The sequence below is a fragment of the Fundulus heteroclitus genome, chromosome 5 (assembly GCF_011125445.2).
Source record: "Fundulus heteroclitus isolate FHET01 chromosome 5, MU-UCD_Fhet_4.1, whole genome shotgun sequence".
Taxonomy (NCBI): domain Eukaryota; kingdom Metazoa; phylum Chordata; class Actinopteri; order Cyprinodontiformes; family Fundulidae; genus Fundulus; species Fundulus heteroclitus.
The window spans coordinates 546,880-562,923 of NC_046365.1; the positions used below are offsets into that span (position 1 = coordinate 546,880).

The window sequence follows — 16,044 nt, forward strand, 5'->3', positions numbered from 1 at the left end:
ACTTCCGATCCGATACCGATACTGACCGATACCAGCCTATCCGAGCATGTATTTAAGTTTAAGTTAAGGTATTTAGCCTTAGTTGTAAGACTCATGTTGAAAAGGGTTTTAGTACTTTTGATAACATCTTGCCAGCTGAATTAGGTGAGATTGAGTAAAACACAATGATTGGTAACAACAACAAACTTACCCGTTTATTAAGAGATAAACACAAACTGGACAAAATTATGAATAGCAATCTGAAATTGCAAAGTGAACAGTAAAACCATGAACAGTTAAATGTGCAAGTATTACTGTAAGTTGCAATAAAAATGCAAAACAGACAAGAGTGGAAAATAGTCTATTAACTCTACTCTTGGAAAAAAAAACACTGCTTGAAAAAAATCAGTGCAAATAATATTGTGAACTATTACACAAAAATGCCTTATACTCCCCAATCTCCACACTTAGTCTCCATCTACACACTCCCTTCAATTGTTTGCCCTGACTGCTGTCCAAGCATGATGGGGAGATTCTTTTTTACAAAGACGAGCATTTCAAGATTATCAGGTGTCAGCCTGCTCCTGTGTTCATCAATGATGAGTGAGACTGCGCTAAAAAGCCTTTCGCTTTCAACGCTGGTGCAAGGAGCACTGAGGAACTTGGCTGCTGTTGCTGCCAGGGTGGGTAGTCGAGCCTGATTGTCTCTCCAGTAGTGAAAAGGATTGTTTTCACGTCCAAGTGGAGGCTCACTGAGGTAGCTCTCCAACTGAAACAGTGCCCCTGGGGTAATCTGCTGCTCAGACGGACCTACTGTGCAGTTCTCCTCCAGTATCTTGTCAAAGTAGCAGCCCAGGCTGCTGGTTGAGCTTCCAGCCTGCATTCCTGGTGGTTGCTTTGCTGTCTCAGCTTCAGCCACACCTTCTCTAGAGGGCATGGTCTTCAGCTCTTGTTCCATTTTCCTCACCTCTACTTTTACTGCCTCCTTTGCCTGATCCAGGTTGGTAGCAGTGAAGAACCTTAACATTTGGATAAAATGTGATAAAGATGTATCAATTAGTTTATATTGTTTCAGCCAGTGTCCACATATTAATGTTCAATTACAACAAGTAACACACAAAATAGATCACATAGATCAGATAACTGAACAATAATAACAATAATAATAATCAGCAGTCGAGTTGTAAAAAAAGAATGGGGACAATTTTTTTTTTTGGAAGAATTCATAGCCTAATTAATATATTCTATTGACCTAAAGCACTATGTCTGGTCTGGTTGTTCCATGTCAGGCACGCCATATTTAGGGACTAATTTCCCACTGGGATCAGCTTCATAGTCATGGTAGGACACTTTATTAATAGATTTTACAGTGGAGAATGTTTTATTTAGAAATAAATGACAACTGTAGAGTAAAATATTTTAATTATTGTACTATAGCTTGTAACTCACTCAAATAATAATAATAATAATAATAATAATAATAATAATAATAATAATAATAAAAAACACTTACTTGTCTTTGTAGCGTGGATCCAGCATTGTTGCCACGGCATAGAGGGGTTCAGTTTCCATGTAGTCAAAACGTGTGTGCACAGCATCCAGTAAGGTAGCCTTCATGGTTTGAAGCCCTCGGTGTTCTTCGCTCTCACTTTCCAGAAAGCGTGTCAGGACACGGACAGATGGGATGACATCTGCTGCTGTGGCAGAGGCAGCACTGACCTCCGCTGTCATCTCTTGGAAGGGTTTAAGGACTGTCGCCGTTTTCTCTAGCAGCGACCACTGGTTGCCTGTTAATGTGGCTGGCAGATTGCTGTCGCTATCCGATGCATAGGCCTGCAGTGCCCGCTTACAATGCACTAGGCTGTCGATCATCATCTTTGTACTGCTCCATCTGGTCTTGACATCTTGTTGCAAACGCTTCGGTTCAACGTTCAACTCTTCCTCAACATCCTCGAGTTTCGAGTAGGCCTTGGGGGAGTGCTTGAAGTGGGTTACAATTTTTCTCCCGTTAGCGATAGCATCGCTTACAGCTCGCTGTGCCAATAAACCATGTTGGACAACCAGCTGTAAAGTGTGCGCAAAACATCCCAGGCTGGGCACACCGAGCTGATCCATTGCTTTTTTCATGTTGGCCGCATTGTCCCTTAAAACTACATGGACCCTCTTTTTATCAATCTTCCAAGCCAGTAACATATGTTCCATAGCGGCTGTAATGGCATTCGCTGTGTGTGAGCCTCTAAACTCACGCGCATGTAAAACCGCTCTTTTGGGGTTTAAGTCTGGCCCAATCCAGTGTGCAGTTAAACTTAATAAAGATAAAGGACGGTGAGCACAGCTCCATATGTCGGTTGTGAAACTTAGCGCAGTTGCAGTCTCTACTTGTTTTTCAATGTAACTTCGAACGTCTTTGTGAATCTGGGGGATAGTTTTCTCGAGGATGTAATGACGACTGGGCATGCTGTATCGTGGTTCCAGGTGTTGGATGGTGCGTCTAAAGCCCACTTTACTGACGAGAGATAATGGCTCGTCATCCAGAATTATTTCCTCAGCAATGACTCTTGTTATCCCCTGGGCTTTAGCACTATTAAGTGGCAGCATGTCACGCTTCCCAAATGTTTCTGCTAGAGTTAGTTGTATAGGACCTTTCTTTTTCTTGTCGTCGGTTTTCTTTAGAAACTCTTGATGTTCTTTATGATGATATTTCGCTAGATGTTTGATCATATTTGTTGTGTTAAAATGTCTCACAGCCTTACCACCACGCTTGACTCTAATGTGGCATGTTTTACACTCCACCTCATCATCTTTTTCGTCGTGGAGGATAAAATAATCCCACACCGCTGACATTTTCCCCGTGTGTTGAAGGTGTTCTGGAAAATGCGGACCGGATTGGGCGAACACTGCCGCAAAATAGTGGAATGGATTGTTTCAATCGGTGTAACTGGAAAATACGGACCGGATTTTTTAAAAAACTGGATCGGCAGTCTGGATCGGCATTTTTACATGCCTTGCCGATATGCATTTTTTTTGCCAATATCGGCGTCCGATCCGATACGTGGATCGGATCGGGACAAGCCTAGTCACAGTCTGATTTCAATGTAATTTTGACAACTTTCAAATTCTGTAACACTGAACCACAGGATTGAGTCTCTGGGCCAATTCTCATTACTATATATATATATATATATATATATATATATATATATATATATATATATATATATATATATATATATATATATATATATATATGCATTCATATGGCAAAATTATCAGACAGTATGGGATTCATTTCCACTGTTATGCTGATGACACTCAGCTATATTTATCAATAAATCCTGATGAATCCAATCAATTACTTCGACTACAGGCATGTCTTGATGACATCAAAACCTGGATGTCCTCAAGATGAGATGCAGGGGAAGGGTAATTTGTCTCCCTGTCATCATCTCGAAAGGTGTCACCCCTGTGGAGCATTGTGGGGTCGAGCGGATGGCCATTAGGACAAGGGGAAGCTTTATGTCCCAGTCCCTGCCGTGGCTGTTGACGTATTTTTTTTTAACATGCCGACCACGGTGCGGTTCATCCGCTCTACCTGTCCCGATGACTGTGGGTGGTAGGGGATGTGGGACTTAACACCCAACATGTCGAAAAGCGCGGTCATGAAGTGCGTTCCTCTGTCCGAGTCGATGGACAAGGGAAGGCCCCACCGGCTGAAAACGTGATTTATCAGCAGGACTGCTGTGGTGACAGCGGTGACATTCGGTGCCGGCAAACATTCGACCCATTTTGTGAAGCCGCATGTTATTGTCAGGAGGTATTTGTTACCTCTTGACGATTTGGGAACTGGGTCGATCCAGTCAATCTGCAAATGTGACCACGGAAATGTAACCCCCTTCGCTGAAGCGGAGCTTGGTTGAGCGGTCGTGTAGGTTGAAATTGGCAGCAGGTCAAACAACCCTGTACGTACTGCTGGGTGTCTTGTGCCATTGAAGGCCAGTACGCCCCCTGTTGGAGGGTTTTTAGAGTAGCTTTATAGCCTCTGTGTCCTCCTACTGGTGAGTCGTGGGCGTGTGCCAATATGATCCCGCGATGGTTCACCGGAACGACCCATCGGGGTGGGCCAATTACGTTTTGGGAGTAAACCAATAGGTTTTTCTCCAGCTGCAGGTAAGGTAAGCTGCGGCGGAACGCCTTCAGTTCTTTAGTTCCTCCGTTTGGTGGCGGAGTTATTCCTGTTGATGGACCGTTAGCCACCAGAGCTCGGAGGACGTAGAGGGTCGGGTCCTGGTCCTGCATCGTACACAGGTCCTTGTTGTCTGGTTTGCGTCCCAGGCAGAGGACTTCCCCGGAGTTTTGGGGGGTTCTCCTGCCTTTCCCTGGTCTGTCGCCTAGTGAAGATGCAGACGGTCTGGGGATCTGGAGGAGAACTGACATCTTCTCGGAATTCCCATGGGGTTCCGTTTTCGGCTCCCAGTCTGGCCAGATGGTCTGCTTCGTCGTTTCCGTCTTTGTCTGGTCCCAGAGTGCGGGAGTGTCCCTTTACCTTCTTCCAGTAGACGATCATGTCTTTGTTGGTGGTGAGACGGTCACACGTCAGGAAGAGTTTCGAGTGCCTCACCTCCTTGTTATTGCCGTTTTTCATCCCGTTTCCTTTCCACAATGGGAGGTGGGAGACAAAACTGAGCCGAGCATAGTTGGAGTCGGAGCAGATCACCAATTGTTTCACATCCATGGCTGCTGCCTGCTGGATGGTGATGAGCACTGCTGCAACTTCAGCATACTGGCTGGTTGTGGGTCCCAACCGGTAGTGATTAGGTTCGGTGGAGTCGCGTCCCACCCAGACGATCCCTACTCCGCTCGGAGTTGGTGCTCATGCATGTAAGCACAGCCATCTGTGTAGACTCTTGGGAGCCCATGACACACGTTTTCGTCAAAGTAACGGTGGGTTGATGGAGGGCTCCCAAAGGTGGCTGGGACGCTGAGGGTCATGGCTTCTGTGTCGCACTCGCAGTGTTTGCACTCTGCCAACCCCTGCCCCAGCACCATTCTGTTGTTCTGGCTGTACTTTATCTCAACATTGTAGCCTTGGAGTGCCATCATCCATTGTGCTGCCTTGACAGCATTTTTTCTTTGATATTTTAAGGATATTGTGTTAATGGCTTTGTAAGTTATTTGTAATTGCAATAAGTTCAAAGGCTTTTATTTTGAAGAATTACTGTATTGTCTGCCACGAACTTCCTGTTTGGTAATTTCCGGTTTTCTCCGTGAGCTGCAGCAATCATGGCTGAATGTGTTTTGTCTTCAGCATTTAATCCTGTGCCATCCACTAGAAATTAAGTTGAAGCAATGCTGTTATTTTCTGATAAAATACATGTTGTGTAAGATGTATCAGATATTATTTTGTGAAGATGCGAATGTTTAGTTATGGGGCGGATATTCTTGTTTAACCATCCATAGTGGATTGCATATAACTGCAGAGTTTATGTATGTACTGTAAGTTTCTTTGGACACATAACTAAGTTTGTATTGTTTGTATTTGTTCTGTTTACAGTTTTCACCCAGCTTATGATACGGGGAAGTCAACAGTAAATGCTTAATCTTACTACAGGTCTCCCTCTCATATATTTGCTGTGGTTTACCTCGGTGTTTAGTCGGAGTTGTTACACTTTTGGATGAGAACACTACATCCATGTTGCAATGCGACTGTTGGACACCCTGCCTTCTCTTCGCTGTTCAGGAAGGTAACTGGCTGATGACATGTCTCGATGATCACTTTCTAACCTCCGATGTAGCTGCGGAAATGTTCCACTGCCCAAACTGTTGATAGAAGTGCTTTCTCACAGTCTGAGAACTTGACCTCCACATTGCTCAGCGGTCTACTCGCGTATGCCACTACCCATGTTTCTTGGTCGTATTTCTGTTTTAGCGCAGCGCTCAGGCACTGTGAAAAGAAACCGGATTCTAGATAAAACGTTGTCTTTGTCTGGGTATACCAGGCAGGGGGCAGAAACGAGTTTCTGCTTTAAGAGCTGGAATGCCAGTTCTTGAGGCTCCCCCCAGTTGAACGGCACGTCTTTACGTAGCAGTTCAGTGAGCGGCCTAGCCATGTCGGCATAATCCTCAATGAACTGACGCGAGTAGTTACAGACCCCTAAGAAGCTTCGGAGCTCGGAGACATTTCCTGTCTTGGATGGCTCGGATCCTATTAGTCAGTTGTCTTAGGACGTGTCTGAGTTCTGCCAAATGTTCTTCAAACGTTCGGCTCCTCATAAGGATGTCGTCGAAATAAATGAGGTTCCCACGTGCTGCAGCATCTGACATGGCTTTATGGAGAAAGATGTTGAACTTGGCTGGGGAGTTAGAGTACCCAAACGGGCATCTGTTCCAGGTGTACTGGTGGCTCTCGAAAGAGAACGCTAGTTTGTACTGGTCAGCAGGCCAGCTGACAGCTTTGCTAGGGCCCGGGATAACGCAGTCTTTTTGGGCCCCCCCTCTCTACACCTCCCGCCACACACACACACGCACGCACGCACGCACACATACACACAGCACCACAAAAAAGTCAACTTAACTGTATACTTCATGCCCTTGAAATCTCTTTATTTTATTCTGGATATTTTCAACCCATCTATTGCATTTAGTGCACTGGTTGATCTTTTCTTCATCAGAGAACAGCAGCACTGCAGCCAAAATATGGCTTTTTTTTCACCTGCTGTATATCAGCCAGTCCCTAAGCTTGATGTAACATGAAACTGTTGACCTTTCGGGTTGTGTGATTTTTATTTTATTATTACAATTAAATAATAATAATAATGTTATGTTCATAGTGTTTTTTTCCTAATCCACCTCTTATATCTTTCAATCCTTATGTAATTTTGTCTGTATTGTGTGCACCTCCCTATTGCTTTAATCCTATAAATTTCCCCGTGGGTCTGTCGGGGCAACGAGAGAAGTTTTGTCTCCTCTCTCTCGTTTGTTGCTCGACGTTTTCTTGCTTATGGTTTTTCACGTTTCAGTTTGTTGTGTTTCCACTGAATATAAGCGGCTTTTTACAAAACATACAGCTTGATGCAAAACGGTGCTTCTTTCCCGCTTCAAGTTCCTCCGCTCTTGCGGTATCTCTCTCTCTCTCCGAGTCTGATCAGCAGCACCGCGTTGTTTGTGAGAGACAGCAGAGTGGGCGGGCCAGGCTGAGCCTGCGTGCTGATTGGCTGGCGCCGCTGAGCCATGTAGGAGCGGGGAGGGGGAGCAGAGTGCCTTTACACAGACGCGGAGATGTTGGTGAAGCTACCGCGCGCTGACTGACACTGATTTTAATGCTCAGTCAGTCTCAGTTTTGGGCCCCCCCTCTGTCCTGGGCCCGGGACAACTGACCCGTTTGTGCCCCCCTGTCAGTGGGCGTGCTGGTCAGCCTGATCCACCTTCATTGTCCAAAAGCCATTAGCCACGTCCGTTATTAAGAGCGCGGTAGTCGATTGTCAGACGCCATTTCCCAGTTGGTTTTAACACCGGCCAGATGGGGGAGTTGTAAATTGAGTTACATTTCTGGATTATCTGTTTTTTCAGCAGTTTATCGAGGATTTCCTGTATCGACTCATAAGCTGCCGGGGGAATCTTGTACTGATGCATGAAAGTAGGGGGTGAGTTTGGATTCGTTGGGATCCGAACCGTGTGCAAATCTGTGACCCCACAATCATTAGAATCCTTGGATAGAATCGACTGAAACTCATAAAACAGCTCCTTAAGTGCTGTTCTCTCCGTTTCAGTGGTCAGCGCATCAGTTTTTTCCAGCTGTTGCATGATTTCTGCTTCAAAACCAGGGTAGGGCTCAGTGGGTGAGTCCCGGTTCTCTGGTTGATATGTTGCTGGTTCTGTTGGGTTGGTTGCTATCGCATACACCAACAGGTTTCCTTCAGCTTCAAGCGTTGCACCACAAATAGATCCAGCAGGCAGAGCTTCATGTCGCCTGATTTGGAACATGTTGGAAGGAAAAGTAAACACGGTGTCTGGAGAGTCCTGTCTGCCGGTCAAGGATAAGGGCAGGTCTCCATTGACGGGAATGCTCAGCTCAAAGTCGTGGAAAGAGCTTTCGATGAACACCCCAAGAGGTTTCTTCATCACCACTTGGATCGGCATGTGGGTTGGATTCTCCACCAAGAGGTAAGCTGAGCGGTTGTTCAGCTCAAGCAGGGGTGTGCCCCAAGTGACCAGGTTGGATTTCTGGAAGAAAGAGAGTGGTTGGAAGAAAACCTGTGTGCTCTGTATTTGTTGTCCTTTCAGGATGACTAATCTGATAGGTACACCTGCAGTCTGGGGTGGTATTAGCACGTTTGTTTCGCTAGCCACCTGGCAAGCCTGTGGGATGGTTTGCCCTGATCGCATGACTTCAGGGGTGCCCAGGAAGGAACTTGGGGGTCACATGAGCCTGAGCCCACATGACCTGGTTACAAGTGTCCAGCTGTGCACCTAGTCGTACCAGAAAATCCGCACCAACAAACAGCGGGGATGTAAATTCTCCACAATGCCGAAAGGATGAGAGAGCTGTCTTGTGCCAATCTGTGCATAAAGTATGCACACCCCCGTTGCTTTCAGAAGCCGGTGAGGCCAGTCTGATGAGAGCTAGTAGTGGCTGTGTTTTGTTTCAGCCAGATGGGGCTTTTCACGGCACAAAGAGCTGTACAGATCTCTGCTGATCACAGATTTCTCCGACCGAAGAGCTAGCAGCACGTCTGGCATGAATGTGCTTTCCAGGTGCACACCTTCGGCCACTCTGGGGTTATAGGGTTCAACTCCAGAGTGTTTAAGTGAGCAGAGGAAAGATGTGTGGCTGCAGAGAGAAGTTCTCTGATCGCTGAGAAGCGGTGGTGTGTCAGAGGATTTGGAAATCGGCTCTGTTGAAGGCAGAAATGGTGCTAAGAGTTCTTTGGACTCTTCTGAGCAGGTCACCTGGTGGATAAGGACGGACGGTCCACTTCCAGAAGTAAGAGGCTTGGGGGTCCCCACTTGAGCCCAAAGATGACCATGATGGCAGTCAATGAGTGGAGCTAACCTGTTCAACAGATCCTGACCCACAAGAAAAGGTTCTGTGTCCAAAGTACAGATGTAGATGGGGTGCACCAGGGTCATGTCACGGAAAGGGATGTCTTACGACGCCAGTTTGGTGATGCATGACCGATCCTGAGTGTAGCTGTTGATGCCCACGTTACAGAACTTCACCTGGAACAGTTTCCCAAGAGACACCATAGCTCTGGTCACCTCATCAAACAAATCCGAGCACATCAGACTGATCTCGGAACCTGTGTCTAAAAGAGCATTTGCAGTTACACATCCACAGATAATTGTCGAGCAGCATAAGTGATGCGCGTTTTCACAATGGTTTAGCTCACCTAAAAACCTTAGAAAAGGGGTTTTCTGATCACCTGCTGATGGGATTTTAGAAGGTTGTTGGTGATTTTTCGGTTTGTTTCCCCACTTAATCAGATAAAATGTTAAAAGGGGAAGCCTGGTCCACGCCTAGTCATGCTGACGGCAATTTTGGGCCTGGTTTCCCAGGAGGGTCGGCAGGATTGGATGGTGGCTGGGACGGCTGCGGCGCAATCTGACGCACTGTTTCGGCTGGCAACCTGCAAAAAGTGTCCTCCATCTCCTTTCTCATTGACTCCTCTATGTGCAGGTTCCAGCCTTTGTTGTCATGTGTGCATTGCGGCTTTTCCGACCTGTCAGTTTGCTTACCGTATCGGGCTGGATCCGGCCTGTGCCATTTTTGATACCTCTCACCTTCCATGCTGTCATGCTGACCTCTCCTATCCTGAGAAGCTTTCTTCTGTTGCGGCTCCAAACCATGTTGCTTCTTGTACCCAAATTTTGTTTTAGGTTTGAAGGGAGGCATCTCCTGTCCCTCCCGACCTAAACTCTTTTCTGGTTCGGTCTGAATCTGTAGAACCCTTTTATCACTGTCGGCTTCTTTGTTGGGCCAGACAGGTGTTTCCCATGCAACCTGTGTGTATTTCCTGATTTCCTGCATGGTAAGTCTCTTTGTTCTACAATGCATGGTGACCTCATAACGCACGCTTTCATGAAGGTTGTGGAGGAACAAAGATTTGAAAGTGTGGTCTTTCTCCAAGCCGGGAGGATTTCGTTCCTGAAAGTAAGCAGCCCGCAAGCGGCGGTAGTACTCCTTTGGTGCTTCAGTTCTCTTTTGCTGAATTGCAAAAGGTCCAAGAGTCGCAGAAGCTGGGTCTGTGAACACCGAATATTCTTCTCTTAAAGGTATACTATGCAACCAGGGTTGATTTTCCAGCGAGGCTCCCCCCAGAGGGCGAAAGTAAAAGTGCACTGTCATAAAGATGCTCAGCTGTTCTGGTTTCTCCGTCAAGCCAGGCGCGGTTATTTTGAGCTTAGCAGACAGGCGAACGCAACGAAAAGTGAAAAAAACGGCAGTACAAACAATGACTAACACAGTGAAAGTATGAACATCAGGGTTTCCCGCAGCGCTATCTTGGTGAGGCGGCCACCGCCGCGACTCGCCAAGCCGCGGCTGCGGCCGCCTCGCCAAGCCGCCGCCGCCTCGCCAAGCCGCCGCCGCCTCGCCAGTTTTATTATTATTTTATTTATTTTTTTTTATGTTGGCGAGACGCTACCGCCGCCGCCTCCCCAAGCCGCAGCCGCCACCTCGCCGCGGCCGCCGCGGTAGCGTCTCGCCAACATAAAAAATAAAAAATAAATAATCATAATAATAATAAAACTCGATATGCTTGCATGCTTATTTGACGTTAACACGCGGTTCTTTGTTGTTGCTTTCGCGCGTGCATATAGTGAATGGCAGGGCAAAAACACATGGAGTTCTCGCCGTAAAGCAAGACTTCTGTGTGTGCGGGCCGAGAGCTCTTGCAGTTGCAAGTGCGGTATTTCCCCCACAGACCCCCAGGGCGGCCGAGAAAACCTTTGTTCGACCTGAAATGACTCATTTAATCATCCAAAACAGTATGGAACACATTAATTAACTGAAAAATGTTGCATGGTATGCCTTTAAAGCCTGACAAAGAGCTTCCCCCCCAAACAAAAAAAAAAAAAAATTCTCTTTTTTTTTTTAATAATCTCAAACTTCCTACATCTCTAACCTATCTCTTACATTCTTGACAGAGCATCAGCGATTACATTGTCTTTTCCTGCAATGTGCTCTATCATAAGATTATAGGGCTGTAAAACCAATCCCCACCGTAAAATTCGCTGATTTTTCAATTTAAACTTTTCTAAAAACGTAAGTGGGTTATGATCAGTATACACTTTAACAGGGTGTTCCCCACTTGAGACATAGATCTTGAAGTGCTGAATGGCAAGTACCAGAGCTATAGCCTCCTTTTCTATTGTGGAATATCTACGCTGATGCAGATTTAACTTCTTGGAAAAGTAGGCAACAGGTCTGTCTACTCCCAAATGATCTTGCATGAGTACAGCTCCTACCCCTACATCACAGGCATCAATAACTAGCTTAAATGGCATAGAAAAACTGGGAGCTGTCAGGATAGGTTCGCAGGTCAAAATGGCCTTAAGTTGTTCAAATGCCTTTGTACAAGAATCTGTCCAAACAAACTTTGCAGATTTCCTTAGAAGATCGGTTAAAGGCGAAGCCACTGTAGAAAAATTTGGGACGAACTTTCGATAGAACCCAGCCATTCCAAGAAATCTCCTAAGTTCCCTCTTAGTTTTTGGAGTTGGCATCTGAGCTATAGCTTGCACTTTAGCACCACGAGGTCGAACTTTGCCTTGTCCCACCACATGCCCAAGGTAGGTTATGGAAGCCTTTCCTATCTCACTCTTTTGCAAGTTTATAACAAGTCCAGCCTCTTTTAATCTCTCAAAGAATCATGTCATATCCTCCATGTGCTGTTCCCAAGTATCAGCATATAATACTACATCGTCAATGTAAACTGTACAGTTCAACAAGCCTTCTGTAACTTGAGTCATTAACCTCTGGAAAGAAGCAGGAGCATTTTTAACCCCAAAAGGTAGCACCTTAAACTGGTATAAGCCATCACTTGTACAAAAGGCAGACATTTCCTTTGCCCGTTCTGACAAAGGAACTTGCCAGTATCCCTTCAGAAGGTCAAACTTTGAAACAAACTGGGCTGCACCAATTCGATCAATACAATTCTCAATTCTAGGGATTGGGAAAGAGTCAGATTTAGTTAAGGTGTTAACTTTTCTGTAGTCAACGCAAAGACGAATGGAACCATCAGGTTTTGGCACTACCACTACAGGAGAACTCCACTCACTCATACTTGGCTCAATAATATCATGTTGTAACATGTATTTCACCTCCTGTCTTATTTTATCAGGATTTACCCTATATGGATGTTGTTTAACTGGAGAAGAAACTCCAACATCTATGTCAAGCTCTGTTAAAGATGTTAAACCTGGTGAGTCACCAAATAACATAGAAAATTGTTTCAGAAGAGCTGTCACATCACTTTTTTGCTGAGCAGTTAAATGACTCAGGAACTTCTCTTGATCAGCCAACACTACACTATTTTCCAACTTAAGATCCTTAGGACCCATACAATCCAGTTCAGCTTGAATCCATTTCTTCCTCCTTATCAGGGTGAATAACACACACAGTTACAGGTGGTAGTGTATTCCGGTCATAATATGGCTTAATTAGATTCACATGGCACAAACGTGTCGACTTTCTCCTATCCGGTGTACATACAACATAGTTGACTTCCCCCACTTTTTCCTTGATTATATATGGTCCAGAGAATTTTGCTTGCAAGGGGTCACCTCGAATGGGCAAAAGTACCAACACTCTATCCCCAACTGCAAATTTTCTAGAAACGGCTTTCTGATCAAAACGGTCCTTCATCTTTCTTTGGGCTTGTTGTAATTGGCTTCTTGCCAGAGTGCAAGCTACTTTCAAGCGCTCCTTAAACTCAGAAATGTAATCTAAAACGTTTCTGTCAGGTTCCTTGGCCAAAAACTTCTCTTTGACCAACTTTAGCGGACCCCTCACTTCATGTCCATAGACCAACTCAAACGGACTAAAGCCTGTAGACTCGCAGATAGAGTCACGGATAGCAAACAAAAGAAATGGAACACTTTTGTCCCACTCCCCAGGCTAATCCACAAAGTAGGTCCTGATCATGGACTTAAGAGTCTGATGGTATCGTTCCAGCGCCCCCTGTGACTGTGGATGGTACACAGATGACTTGAAGTGTTTAATCCCTAGCTCTTTCATCACTGCTTGAAAAACTCCGGCCATAAAGTTAGAACCCTGATCGGACTGTATCTCTCTAGGAAGCCCGAACTGAGTAAAAAACTTAAGAAGGCAATCCAAGATTGTTTTGAGCAAATGTTACGCAAGGCAAAAGCTTCTACATAACGTGTAGCAACATCCATAACTGTTAACAGATATTGGTGTCCACGCTTAGTTCTTGGTAAGGGGCCCACACAATCTATTAAAACACGACTGAACGGTTCTCCAACCACTGGAATAGGAATCAGTGGAGCAGGGGGGATGTTTTGGTTGGGCTTTCCACCCATTTGACATGCATGGCAGGTCTTACAAAATTGCACAACATCCTTCCGGATTGTGGGCCAATAAAAGTGCCTCATGATCCTAGCCTTGGTCTTATTAATGCCCAAATGCCCTGAAGTAGGGACTTCATGAGCTAATCTCATAATCTCCTCCCTATAACAAAAGGGAAGGACAATCTGATGATACACTCTCCATTCTTCAGCAGCAGGACATTGAGGATCTCTCCATTTTCTCATCAAAACATCGTCTTTCACATACAAACTTACAGGCTCTCCTGCCACATCTTCTAAAAAAACAGCTTTCGACAAGGCATCCCTAATTAAAGGATCGTTACTCTGTTCCCTAATCAAATCCTCCTTACTGTACTTTTGTTCATCTGCTGCACCCTCAGCAAAGAAAGTTTCAGCAAGAATAACCTCTGGTTCTTGATTTCTCACTGTTTCTTTGGGTTCCTCCTGACTGACTTTAGACTGAGAGCGAGTGACAACACAGGTAGGAAAAACTCCAGTAAATTCCCTTTGAATAGCCTCCGTCTCAGAAGTACATGCAGGGGTATTCACAACCAGAGGGGCAACATGTACCTTTTTACCTGCTAAATCATTCCCCAGTACAAAGGTGACACCATGAATAGGTAAACTGGACACCACCCCAACTTTAACTAGAAGGAGGAAGAATCACATCCTTCACTACCCAGAGTGACTGAGCAGCACCAGTATCTCGCAAAATAACTACAGGATAATCATTTCCAGTGACGGACACAACCCCAGAAGAAAGAAAATCTTTATACAGATCCAGCACAGCACTAACTGAGCCCTGACGAACATGCTTTGATCTTTCTGACACTAATAAACCAGGTCTAGGAGTAGTTTCCTTCATCTTTTTCTTATTTGCTAAAGCCCAGCACTCAGTTTTCTTGTGTCCCTTTTTACCACAATAGTAGCATACCAATGCTTCTGAACGTATGCCTCCCTGTCGCTGCACATGCATCGGTGATGTCTTGATCCCTCTAGATCAGGGGTTCTTAACCTTTTCGACCTTGAGGCCCAATTTTTAAAGTACAAAGTGGCCCGGGGCCCATTAAATATTAACACTGTACAGTTTGATTTGTATTCAATAATAAACCAAATCCACTTATTGTTTAACAAGCAAAAAAATTGTCTAATAAAATGACATGATAAAAGGGGATCATCACAAAAACTTTTATTAAACGTTTACATAAACCTGCACACATACATCAAGACACCGAACAGGCTGGTAATTCATGGACCAAATCAAGCTGTGATAACAAAAAAATTTCAAGGATCAATTGAGGCTTTTTAATCATAATAAAAAAAGACCAATAGTAGGATTTTTACTTTAAATGAATAAAATAAATGATTATATATATATATATATATATATATATATATATATATATATATATATATATATATATATATATATATATATATATTAGGGCTGGGCAACGATTAAAATATTTAATCTGATTAATCGCGATTAATCGCGATTAATCGCATTGTATTTACAAACTCCAAGAATGAATTCAAAAGTAGTGTAAAGAGCACTTTTATTTCAATGTTCTGCTGCCATATGAACAAAAGTGTTGTAACATTTGTAGCACTTATTTTATACTGTATATTTTCAACCCATCTATTGAATTTAGTGCACTAGTTGATCTTTTCTTCATAAGAGAACAGCAAGCACTGCAGCCAAAATATGGCCTTTTTTGACCTGCTGTATATTAGCCAGTCCCTAAGCTTGATGTATCATGAAACTGTTGACCTTTTGGGTTTTGTGGTTTTTATTTTATTATTACAATTAAATAATAATAATAATAACAATAATGTTATGTTCAGTGTTTTTTCGCTAATCCACCTCTTATATATTTCAATCCTTATGTAATTTTGTCTGTGTTGTGTGCACCTGCCTGTTGCTTTAATCTTATAAATTTCCCCGTCGTGGGATAAAAAAAGGATTAGCTAATGTTATCTTATCTTAAATAACACTTTTTAATATATGTACTGGGTTCTTTCAAGGTCTTAATTACATGTTATGTGTGGGCTCCAGTAACATCCATCCATCCATCCATCCATCCATCCATCCATCCATCCATCCATCCATCCACTGATCTACCTGGATGTTCCATGGAGGACTGAAACGCCTCAGTCAGAGACGTCTGTGGGTCTGTCGGGGCAATGAGAGAAGTTTCGTCTCCTCTCTCCGTTTCTGGGGCTCGACGTTTTCATGTTTTTTCACATGCTTAGATAAATTTGTTGTGTTTCCACTGAAATGAACCGGCTTTTTACAAAACATACAGCTTGAGTTCATTTACGGTATTAAAATACCGCCGCTGAGCGCCGCTGGCGCCGCTGAGCCATGTACGAGAGGGGAGGGGGAGCGGGAGAGTGCTGCTGCAGTCAGCGCGCTGCAGTCAGCGCGCTGCAGTCAGCGCGCTGCAGTCAGCGCGCTGCAGTCAGCGCGCTGCAGTCAGCGCGCTGCAGTCAGCGCGCTGCAGTCAGCGCGCTGCAGTC

At 44.6% G+C, this 16,044-nt stretch overlaps 2 protein-coding genes across 2 annotated transcripts in view; one reads left to right on the forward strand and one right to left on the reverse strand.

Annotated features, from left to right (window-relative positions):
• Positions 1–16,044, forward strand: part of vegfc (vascular endothelial growth factor c) — a 206,933-nt gene that overhangs the window by 12,805 nt on the left and 178,084 nt on the right. The gene's annotated exons all lie outside the window — the stretch shown is intronic.
• On the reverse strand, positions 1,318–3,051 carry LOC110369046 (zinc finger BED domain-containing protein 4). Its single transcript, XM_036136706.1, has 2 exons — positions 1,484–3,051; positions 1,318–1,447 (listed from the first exon to the last, which is right to left on the reverse strand). Exon 1 carries the CDS (start codon positions 2,821–2,823, stop codon positions 1,489–1,491), a length of 1,335 nt encoding a protein of 444 aa, XP_035992599.1. The 5' UTR covers positions 2,824–3,051; the 3' UTR covers positions 1,318–1,447; positions 1,484–1,488.

Coding starts and splice junctions, on each gene's coding strand:
- LOC110369046 (XM_036136706.1), bottom strand. CDS start 2,823: ATGTCAGCGGTGTGGGATTATTTTATCCTCCACGACGAAAAAGATGAT.